Source organism: Alternaria infectoria (genome assembly GCF_024043175.1).
Source record: "Alternaria infectoria strain BMP 0036 chromosome Unknown scaffold_45, whole genome shotgun sequence".
Classification (NCBI taxonomy): Eukaryota; Fungi; Ascomycota; class Dothideomycetes; order Pleosporales; family Pleosporaceae; genus Alternaria; species Alternaria infectoria.
The window spans coordinates 79,929-90,985 of NW_026250734.1; the positions used below are offsets into that span (position 1 = coordinate 79,929).

An 11,057-nucleotide genomic window follows, 5' to 3' on the forward strand; every position below is an offset into this window, starting at 1 on the left:
ATATCGTACTTGTGCTCACCGCAGCAAACGCTCAAACACGCTATCTACTCGTCGTTCGCACTTCTGTAGTTCGCGTGACCCTTGAGAGCACACGACTCTCCATTGGCAGACATGGCAAACGAAGGATATATCTTGGTACGCATTTCTACAGCTGACGCGAGAGTATGTGGTATCTTACGCTTAAAGAAGAGCGTTCACTATGACACGTGCTTGTTCGCGTTTGTATGCTTTGAACTTCTCTGTCCAGTCTTCCTCGTTCTCTAATGCCTCTTACATTTTCAACACCAATTCTACATTCAAGCATTACTTCTACAGGCTACTTCTCATGAGAAAGTCTATATCGTCTTGTCAATTACAGCGGATTAAATTCAGCACCTTGTCAATAATTATGGCCGGTCACCACCACTCGTTCCTGCCTAATCCGCGCGGGCCACCGATCGAACGCAAACTGCGCGCTCTTTCACTTTCACTTTCACTTCTCCACCATCTGATCTTGAGCTCACCTGATCCAATGACGCAACACCGCCTCGCTTATTTCGCACAGCCGATACTTTGTTCCGCGATAGCAAATTTGGTGTCGCGATCCAGCGACCCTGCCTCCCTCAACACTACCACTCGACATACCCACCTTTTCCTCATATCTTGAAGTCCTACTACTTCACTCATCTCCTGATTACTCCTGATACACTCAATTACTTTGTTTGCGCTTCGCGCACCCCACCGCCATCATGAATTTCTGGGAGCAGATGCTTCTAGTGTTTGGCCTCCTCTACGGCGTGCTATCCAATGTCACTGTCGCCCACGACATCTGTGACATTCTGTTCCGCGGTATCCTACACATCGATTTCTTCGAGCTGCAGCTGCACAAGCATCCTTCCGAAGATAGCATCGCCGAGCTGTAAGTAGTACCCAGGCGTGAACGGTGTGTGACATATATACTGACTCAGGAAACCAAACTTTAGGCGAATGGCTCTACTTTGTGGTGCATTCACCTTCATCTACTTTTTCTTCCTTGCTCCTCGTCACCCCGGCATGAACCGTCGATTCGATCTCACGCTTGGCACCTCTATCGTCCTCAAGGCAATACACTCGCTGGAATCGAAGATGATCTATTGCTTCAATAAGATAGACATAGGTCTAAAGTCGCTCGAGAGCAATGTCACCAAAGAGAAGAAATTCAGTAAACGCCTCTCGAAGAAAGCAGATCTTTCGGACGCCAGGAAGTTAGCCTCCAACATGCCGCGAAAGCATCTCCATGTCATCACCCGGAACTCGTTTAGTCGACGCCTACGCAAGGTCGAGAACCGCCTGGATCAAGAACAACTAGAACAGGTCCAGCTCGCGTTCAAGAACAACAAGCTCTCGCCATCGGTTACTGCACTGGATAACGTGATCACATCTCTCTTCACTGACCTCGCCGCACCCTCCACACACATCACACATCACGCCAACAACATCGACAAGCTGAAACATGTTCATTCTTCTGTTAGACGAGCCAGTAGAAAGAAGGACACCCGGATCGGTGCACTTGAGGACGAGAACAACAACATGTTTGAAGAGCTTCGCCACAAGGATGCGGAACTCGACACGGCTTTAACCAACGCAGCTGACTTGACCGATGACTGTCAACGATCGAAGGTGCTACTGCAAAAGGTGACCGCCAACAAGTTGAAAATCGAGGAGTCACTACGCCGATGTAAGATTGAGCTGCGACGGGCTGATGTCAACCACACCACCAGTTCCGGAAGAGTGGCGAGACTCGAGGACCAGATCCAGCTTATGCGTCAGTCCACACAAGAGGCGAACGAGCGAGCCGACGCTATCGAGGAAGAGCTTCAGGATGTCAAAGGTCAGATGAGTGGTCTGGAACGCGAGCGTGCAGACCTTGAGACTGAGCGCCATCAACTTCAGACGAAGTTGAATACAGCCAAAGAGCAGTTGAACGGTGAAGATGGTCTCGAGAAGAAGACTCACGATCTGGACGCTGCCCACGAGTTCGCTCGCCAGCTCAAAGATGAAATCTCGGCTCTCAAAGAGCAACACGCAGATGTCGTCTCCAACAAGGAGAAGGACCTGAGAGAACTCAAACAGCTAAACAGGGACGCTATTTCTCGTAAGAGCAAGGAGATGCAGGAGCATCGTAGGAAGTATCAAGTCGCTCTCTCAACCAAAGAGAAGAAGGATGAAGGCTTGCGCAACGATCTCGCTGCTACAATCAACGCCAAAGATGCGGAGCTCGAAAGATTACGCGCCGAACATGCTGTCGCCATCACCGCTAAAGATAGGCAGCTCGAAGCCAAACACCAGTCTGAAGCTGCGATCATCACTCGCCATGGAATCGAAACGCAAAAGCTTCGTGAAGAGGTCGATTCGGTTAAGCTTCAAAAGGACAACAAAGTCAAAGAGCTTGACGCTCTTGTATCTAGCCATGATGACGCAATGCGTGAGCTTCGTCAACAGCTCGATTTGGTCACTCGGCAAAAGAACGCCAAAGCCCAGGAGCTGGAAGATTCTCGCACCAAGCACATCGCTGACGTGGCCGACAAGGAGAAGGAGTTTGACGACATCGTATCTCGCCATGAAAGCCAAATACAGGAGCTGCGCAAAGAGCTCGATCTGGCTAGGGACCAAAAGGCCGATGAAGCTGAGAAGCTGGAAATTTCACAGGCCGAACTTGCTACCGCGATCAATCTCAAGAACGCAGAGCTGCAGGAAGCACACTACGAACTCGCCATCGCCATCTCTGGCAAGGAATCAGAGATTGGCACACTCAACACCAAACACGTCGCTGCCATCTCTGGCAAGGAATCAGAGATTGGCTCACTTCACACCGAGCACGCCGCTACTATCGCTCGCAAGGATGCAGAGCTCAAGAAAGCCCACGACGACTACGCCATCGCCATCTCTGGCAAGGAATCAGAGATTGGCTCAATCCACACCGAGCACGCCACTGCCATCTCTGGCAAGGAATCAGAGATTGGCTCACTCCACACCCAACACACCGCTGTCATAGCCCGCAAAGATGAGGAGCTTGAAGCACTGCGTAAAGACCTCGACATGGCCAAGCTCAACAAGCAACCATCCTCAACCGATGGTCTGAAAGTCCTTGTCGATTCACAGCAAGAGACAATCCTTTCCATGACAAATGAGTGGAATGCAGTCTACGGCATCATCGAAAACGTCAACATGTGCCTGCCATCCGTCCTGAAGAGGTTGGGCAAGCCTTTGAACGATCGCCTTCCAGAGATAAGGGCCAGAATGCGACGCGACTCTGAATGTAAGCTCAGAATATTCTTTACCAAAATACCCCTACTAATTAATTGATAGTCAGGCCTGCGGAGCACCTGGGTGACCTTGAGACTGCGATGAAGATACGTCGTGGACGGTATGAGCTGGAAGGAACGTTCGATCACCAGTGGGAGTTCTTGAAGAAGTTTGTTCCTGCACTTGTGGAGGCTCATCCCGACGTCAAAGAGCTGGCTAAGGCCATTGATGACACTTTTGACCGGCTTGAGGAGCAGGTGGTCCAACCCACCAAGGCGCCTACAATCGCGCCCGCCCCAGCGAAGGCGACCCCAGAGAAGCCCCCGAAAGATACATGTGCCTGCAAGTATCGTTTCTTGGTGACGGATAGCCAGGATGCCTGCCGCGACCATCTCGACGGGTGCGATGACTTCGCGAAATGGACCCCCGAGAAGAAGAAAAGCCTTCTGGGTAAGCTCGGTTTGACTGGGTACCAGCAGCCGAAGCAGACAAAGCCGAAGGCAGAGTCGATTACGTGCTGGCACTGCGAGCGTGAATTCGACAAAGCACACGGGCAATGGTTCCACGGCTCTCATGTCAAGGTAACATTATCCTAAACAATATCTATTCAGTGCATTGCTAACATACATGCGTTCTAGGTCTGCAAAAGGGGCGCCCCCAGCTTCGATGATGTCCCCGGCTCGAGCACACCAGGACCGAAGACTCCCGTCACCACACCTTCCAGACGCGCCCCCGTGATCGAGCACTGCTGGCAGAATACCGGGTCAGCGAAGAAGGCAGAGACATCAGACTTTGTTTCTAGTGGCATGGGGAGCAGCAAGTATGCGCGCCGATAGATTCTACAAGGCTCTAGGTCCTTGGCCCGTGGAAGGGAGCAAGGACATTGAGTAGAAAGAAAGAGACGGAGACTATACCAATCAGTGCGACACCACTAAACTGGGTGTCGTCATTGATGGCGAGGTATAGGACGGATACAGTGCAATGGACGACGATGATTTTGTTGGATTGTTTTGGGTTTGCGATGGCGTTGATGGAGCAGTTAGTGTTTCGATACCCGTCGGATAATCTCAAAGTTTGACAGCACACACGGGTAACAAAGCCTATACAAATCAATAGTTCAGGTACCTGGGATTCCGTGACTTTGGCTACAGCAGTGATGAGGGTATCGGTGTCTTCCTGGACTAGTGCGGTGTTCGATTGGGATCTTCGCGCACTCTAACTGCAAGATGCCGGTGTGCGAGGCTGGTTGTCAGACCTCTGCACTGCATTGGGCGGTAAGAGCATATTCCGTTGAGTAGCTTCTCGTCGTTAGGTAATGGATGTCAGGTTGGCCACATCGAGCAGTGGCGGTGAAGGAGAACATTGTGCGCAGCTCTTTCAAGTGGGCTCGTCGAAACATACTGAGTAGTTGTCTTCTTGTCGACAAGTACCGAACTGGCAAGTGCGGCTCCAGCCTGTCAGGCAAGCTGGCGTTGGCGTTGCCAGGCCGAGTCACGACAGCGAAGAGCCACTGTGACTATGACTCCACTTCGAGTGTCTGGACGCATGGAATAGGCTTCTTCGCTGTGGAGACGCCGCTGGGAATGGTCTCGAAACGAGAATAGGGGACACCCACGACGCAGGTCCGCGGCTTCGTGCGAAGGTAAGTTCCGCGTTCGATAGACCGGCCAGTCCATCTCGTCACGTTGTCACGAATCTCGTCATCAGCACCAGTCTTTCCAAGGACGAAATCGAATCCTAGCAGCTGGAATGCGATTGGCGAAACATCCAAGCATCACCGTATCTGGGTATGATGGCAGATCTCCAGGGATCCAGAACCGTAGCATAAACTTATTTGTTTGTTTGCAACGGACGACAGGGTCTCCGAACCCCAAAAGGGATGTGCCAGAAACGACGATGCGAATGTTGCCGGGTAGTTAGTAAGGAAGAGGCTCATGCGCAATTAAAGCTTGAGTAGTCGGGCAGTCCTAGGCCAAAGTCGTCGGTCGGCAAGCTCAGGTACCACTTCAAACTCTATGGCGCACAGGCCGGATCGATTTAGCCGGCTGCCGCGGTGTACCTGGACAGAGGTAAGCATTGTGTAGCTATTTTCGATGCGACGTCTCTTCGTTATCGCAGCTGCTGATGAGAATCTCTGTTGGGAGAGGCGGAGGATGACGGATGTCAGTCGCGATGGTGCTGGTGGTGGCTGAAACAAGCCTAGCGGCGCTCCTGGAACGGCGGATCCCACCACCTGACTGCAGCCAAGATAGCCGACCTCACGAACTCCTGCTTGCGCTACCACCCACATCGGTGTGCGACTCGACGACATCACGAATAAAGGATGCGCTAATGCTACTATTTTCCCCTCGAACGACCCGAGCTCAACCCACTTTAGTTTCAAGGCCGCAAGGCTGCACATTCGCACGGTGCGGAGAAGCCAGGCTAACCTTCCCTCCCTGCGCACATCGGGGCATCTCCCGCAACTCTAACCTGCTTTACCCTCACTCTACCCTGCGCAGCTCAGGCATCTCCCGTCTACCTGCCGTCGATCCCGCAGCAGATAGCGTGAAACAGACAATCTAGACAACCCTTCATCACTCTTTCAATAGAGTCACTATGTTTCGAAACGAAGCTACTGTGAGGCTCGCCACCATCATGCTCAGGGGCCACTCTGGTCACTGACTACGGCTGTCTACTACCTACGAAAGGTCTACCATGCGACTCAGAACCCTCGAGTATAAGACCTCATGTTCCCTGCGCCAAAAGTAAAAAGGCATCAGCTTTGATCTCATCTACTTCACACTTTCGCTTTCAGCAACCAACAACACTTTCGTTACTACTCTATACTCGACTTTATTAGTCTTTACTATCGTTTGTGCAGAGCACTTCACTTCTATCACATTTTTACTCGATCTCATATCGCCAATCGTCCAATACTCGACTTTTCGTCAAACATATCAATCAATCTACAACAGCAAACATGAAGTTCCAAATCGCTCAGGTTCTTGCTATCGCTAGCATCGCTACTGCTCTCCCTACCAACTACGGCTCCGGCTCTGGCACCACCCCAGCTGCTCCCATCACCACTGGAACTTCTCCCAGTTACGGATCTGGCTCCAGCTCAGGCCCCAGCTACGACTCTGGTGCTTCCGATGAGACTCCCAGCAGCGGCAGCGGTGGAAAGCCCAGCTACGGTGGCGGCATTGGTGCCGGTCTTCCTGGACTCGGTGGCTCTTCTGGAGGCAAGGGCGGCCTCGGTGGCATGATCGGTGGCTTCATGCCCGGCGGCGGCAAGCTTCCTGGACTCGGTGGCTCTGCTGGTGGCAAGCTCCCTGGCATCGGTGGTGGCCTTGCCATTCCCGGCATTGGCGGCGCTGCTGGTGCTGGAGGTGCTGCTGGTGGCAAGGGCGGACTCGGCGGCTTCGGTGGCCTCATGGGCGGACTTGGCGGCGCTGGCAAGGGCGGACTCGGTGGCCTCGGCGGCCTCATGGGCGGAATCGGCGGTGGTGCTCACGGAGGTGCCAACGGCGGCGCTCACGGAGGTGCTGGTGCCGGTGTAGGAGGAGGAGCTGGTGCTGGTGTCGGTGGCTCCGTTGGCGGAGGTGCCCACGGCGGTGCTGGTGCTGGCGTTGGAGGAGGAGCTGGTGCCGGCGTCGGTGGCTCAGTCGGTGGTGGAGCAAACGGCTCTGTCGGCGGTGGTGCCAACGGCGGTGTTGGTGCTGGTGTCGGTGGCGGTGCTCACGGTGGTGCCGGTGTTGGTGCTGGCGTCGGCGGCGGTGCTCACGGTGGTGCTGGTGCCGGTGTTGGCGGCTCTGTAGGAGGTGGTGTTCACGGCGGTGCTGGTGTCGGTGCCGGTGCTGGTGGTAACGCTGGTGCTGGTGTTGGCGGCTCTGTTGGTGGCGGTGCTTCCGGATCTGTTGGCGGTGGTGCCGGTGCCGGTGCTGGTGGCTCTGGCTCAGTTGGAGGTGGTGCTTCCGGCGGCGCCTCTGGCTCTGGCTCTGGCTCCCACTACTAAGCATCCGTAGCTGAAGCATCACGCATGCTTCTTGTACATTAGACTCTGGATTGGACGAACGTTAGGATTCGAGATATGACTTTTAATTCATCATTTTACTTGAAACTTTTACTCTTTTGCAAGCTCCTTTGATCCCTATGTTTGCTTGAATCAGACGAAGCAACTCTTTCTATCAGTGATTCTCATATTCTCAAACAGGCGGCAGCTTTGAAAACAACACAGCTCCATCCTTGCCACTGAGTCAGCCCTCACTCCAACATACCCAGCACGGCCTCCCAAGGCCTCAACTCCAGCTTCCCACTCTTCGCCTTCTCATCCAACTGCCTCTCGTCATAGTTGCCAGCAACCCACTTCTTCACTTTCAGATCACCCATCTTCTCCCACACCATCTGCTCTCCACTGAAGTTCAGCACAGTAATAAACGCATTCTTCTCACTCCACCGCCGATACGCAACGACCTTCTGATCCTCCATATCAAGCATCTCGAAATCGCCATACACGAAGACGTCCTTGTTCTCCTTGCGACACTCGAGACCGCGCTTCCAGAATGCGCGCACGGAGAGCATACCGGGCGAAGGTGTGGGGTTTGCGAGTTGAGCTGCGGCGTTGACGCTAGGATAGTCGTCGTTGACGCGCATCCAGGGCTTTCCGCTGGTGAAACCGGCTTGGGCGGATGAGTCCCATTGCATGGGTGTTCTGGCGCTGTCGCGAGCTTTGCGTTGCTGTGTAGATAAGAATAAGTAGTCAGCTTATGTCTCATTTCCTATCGTGCACCCTGGACTTACCATGATCTTGGCTGCTAAGGCCTGCTTTTCAGCATCGCCGGGGTAGAGGTCGCGGTACTTCTTGAAGAAGTTTATGCTTTCAATGTCCTTGTACTCCTCGGGTTTCCATTCTTTAGGCACGTTGCGCATGCCAATCTCCTCGCCTTGGTAGACATACAACGTTCCAGCGAGGGTAGTTTGCATCAAGCACAACAATTTTGCGCCATACTCGCGCCACTGGTCGCTGTCATCGGTAAACCTGCTTACACTTCGGGGCTGGTCATGGTTTTCCACGTAGAGCGAGTTCCAGCCGTCGCGCTCGAGCATCAGGCGCTGCAGCCGGTTTACGATCTTCTTCAGGTCCCGCGCATCCCATGGCTGTAGGGTATACTTGAAATCGCCCGGTACGTTGTCGATATCAACCAAGTCGAAGACGAAGATCATGTTCAGCTCTTCGTTTTCGGCACCAACGACTTTGATGACTTCGTCATCATCGCGGACGAATGGCATTTCTCCGACAGTGAGCGTATCGTATTTCGAGAGCACGTCACGCCGAAGTTCCTTCAACCACTCGTGTAGTCTTGGGCCGTTGGCGTAGTACTTGTCACCGGGCTGGTACTTGTTGTCTTTGACCGAAATGGCCGCGTCGGGGAACGTCTGTACCTTCGATATCATGTTGATGACATCCATGCGGAATCCAGAGACACCCCTGTCGAGCCAAAAGCGCAGAATATCATGTACGGCTGCGCGCACATCGGGGTTTTCCCAGTTGAGATCCGGCTGTTCGGGCGTAAAGAGCGAGAGGTAGTACTCCTGAGTCTTCTCGTCCCAGGTCCACGCAGAGTTGGCCTCTCCTAGGATCTGCGCCCAGTTGTTTGGAGGCAGGCGATTTCCGTCGGCATCGTACTTCGCAGGCTTCCAGATATACCAGTCGCGTTTTGATGATTCCTTCGATGAGCGCGAGTCCAGAAACCATGCATGCTCTTCCGATGTATGGTTGACGACAAGGTCCATGACGAGCTTCATGTCACGCTTTTTGACTTCTTTGATGAGGTTGTCAACATCGGCTAATGTGCCATAGCTGGGATCGATGTCCTCGTAGTCTGCAATGTCGTACCCCATGTCCGCTACAAAAGGTCAGTATGTGCATGGCATACATTTTGAACATTCAGGACCCACCTTGTGGGCTCTTGTAGATTGGCGATAGCCATATCACATCAACACCGAGGTCTTTCAGGTAATCAAGCTTCTGGGTGATGCCAGGGACGTCACCCCAGCCATCACCATTACTGTCTAGAAACGAAGCAGGGTAGATCTGGTATCGGTGTCAATGTCTGCATCGACATAATGGTGGGTCGTTCATACCTGGTATACCACCGCTTCTTTCCACCAGCGGTGCTTGTCGGTTCCAACATACAGGTCTTTCTTTTGCGCCATTGTAGATATCTACGTGATGAATGGAGGCGTGTGTCGTGAAGTTTCGTTGTTTTTAGCATTGCGAGATGCGGTACATAGTGGTTCACGTCATAGCCGTATGTGGGTCGAGCCAGTCGCGATGGCCAACAGATGTAGTGCATCTCAACGCGTGGGTTCCACGTGGGGCGCGTCAACCCTCCCGATGTCGCGGGGTAGCCGTTGTGCCGACACCCAGCCACTCAGACGGCGAGACCAACCTCCCCATGGTATTCTCCATTTCGATGCATCTCCAGATGTGCTTTCAGTAGCAACGTGCATCGTAGCCTAGTGTTATTCGCGCGATATGGTAGATACTGTGAAGATCGCGTTGGCTGGCGTAGGTGCATACAGTCCATCTAACTAAGAGCGCGCTAAAACATAGCATACGCTAACGCAAATAAGTAATTTTTAAAACATAGTATACTAGCGTTATACTACCTAAGAGAATTAGCGCACTTAGTAATAAAATTTTAATTTAAATAATTCTTAGATTTATTCTAAATTAATTTAAACTAGATTATACTTATATTATAATATAGAGCCTTTTTTACTTATATTTAATACTAAGCCTAAATTTCTTAATCTTAATATATTAAACTTAAATATCTATAAGAAATTTAATTTATATTTATCTAGCCTTAGTAAAAGTAATAATAGTAGTATTAAAGACTAAGTTAAAGTATATAGTTAAATTAATTCTAGAATAATTTTAGACTTATTTAAACTAAAGTATAGTTTAACTTACTTCTAAAAATAGTAGCGCGCCTTTCTTAGAAGCTAGAGTTATTAAGTATACTATATATCTACTCTAATACTCTAGTATAAACTCTAAAGGCTATACCTATATTATTTAAGTTTTAAAAGTAAATAAGTAATATTCTTTAGTTAAAAAAGTATTATAAGATACTAAAAGTATAAGTAGCTTATATAAACTATTTTTAGATTAATTTAAAACTAATCTAGTATAAGTAGTTTTAATACTATAGAGCTAGTAAAGTAAAGAAGAAGAAGACTTTTAGCTTCTTCTTAAATTTAACTACCTTAAGATAGATTTTTAAGTACTCTAGTATTAAGATATATAAATATATTTAAAATTAATTATAAAATTTTACTTACTTATAGATAGATAAAAGCTTATATAAAATACTTAGGTAGATAAAGATATCTATAAGCTAAATTAAGTAGAATAAAGAGAGAAGAAAGGCTAGAAGCTACTTTAATAGGCTTTAGCGTTAGTTTAGAAATAGTATTTATACTAATAGAGAGAGTTCTTATAGTCTAAAGTTATTTTAGATAGAATTAATAGTATATATAGTTAAACTATTTTAGAAATAATTTTTAACTAATTCTAGTAAGTAATAGAGCCTACCTCTTAGTTTATTACTTATAGTAATTACGCTCTAGGTAATATAGAGTACTATATCTAGAGAGTACTACTAAAAATTAATATTACTTACTTATAAGCTCTTTTAGATAGTAGAGTAAAGAGCTTTTATAAAAACTATAATATAGTTAAGCTTTAGATTTTATACCTAAAAGACTATAGTAAGTTCTTAAAGAATATTTCTAGATTAATT

General features: G+C 49.7%; 3 protein-coding genes across 3 annotated transcripts; 2 read left to right on the top strand and 1 right to left on the bottom strand.

The window, feature by feature from the left end:
• Positions 1 to 728: 728 nt before the first annotated feature.
• On the top strand, positions 729 to 4,100 carry J4E92_010879 (uncharacterized protein; the record flags this gene model as incomplete). Its single annotated transcript, XM_051502213.1, has 4 exons — positions 729 to 898; positions 963 to 3,277; positions 3,328 to 3,845; positions 3,903 to 4,100. 4 exons carry the CDS (start codon positions 729 to 731, stop codon positions 4,098 to 4,100), a joined length of 3,201 nt encoding a protein of 1,066 aa, XP_051347592.1.
• A 2,126-nt stretch (positions 4,101 to 6,226) lies between these two features.
• Positions 6,227 to 7,261, top strand: J4E92_010880 (uncharacterized protein; the record flags this gene model as incomplete). The annotated part of the gene is made up of 1 exon (XM_051502214.1): positions 6,227 to 7,261. The coding sequence occupies one exon, from the start codon at positions 6,227 to 6,229 to the stop codon at positions 7,259 to 7,261; it is 1,035 nt and encodes a 344-aa protein (XP_051347593.1).
• Positions 7,262 to 7,509: 248 nt separating this feature from the next.
• On the bottom strand, positions 7,510 to 9,462 carry J4E92_010881 (uncharacterized protein; the record flags this gene model as incomplete). The annotated part of the gene is made up of 4 exons (XM_051502215.1): positions 7,510 to 7,983; positions 8,047 to 9,152; positions 9,205 to 9,340; positions 9,391 to 9,462. The coding sequence occupies 4 exons, from the start codon at positions 9,460 to 9,462 to the stop codon at positions 7,510 to 7,512; spliced, it is 1,788 nt and encodes a 595-aa protein (XP_051347594.1).
• Between the last annotated feature and the right edge of the window lie 1,595 nt (positions 9,463 to 11,057).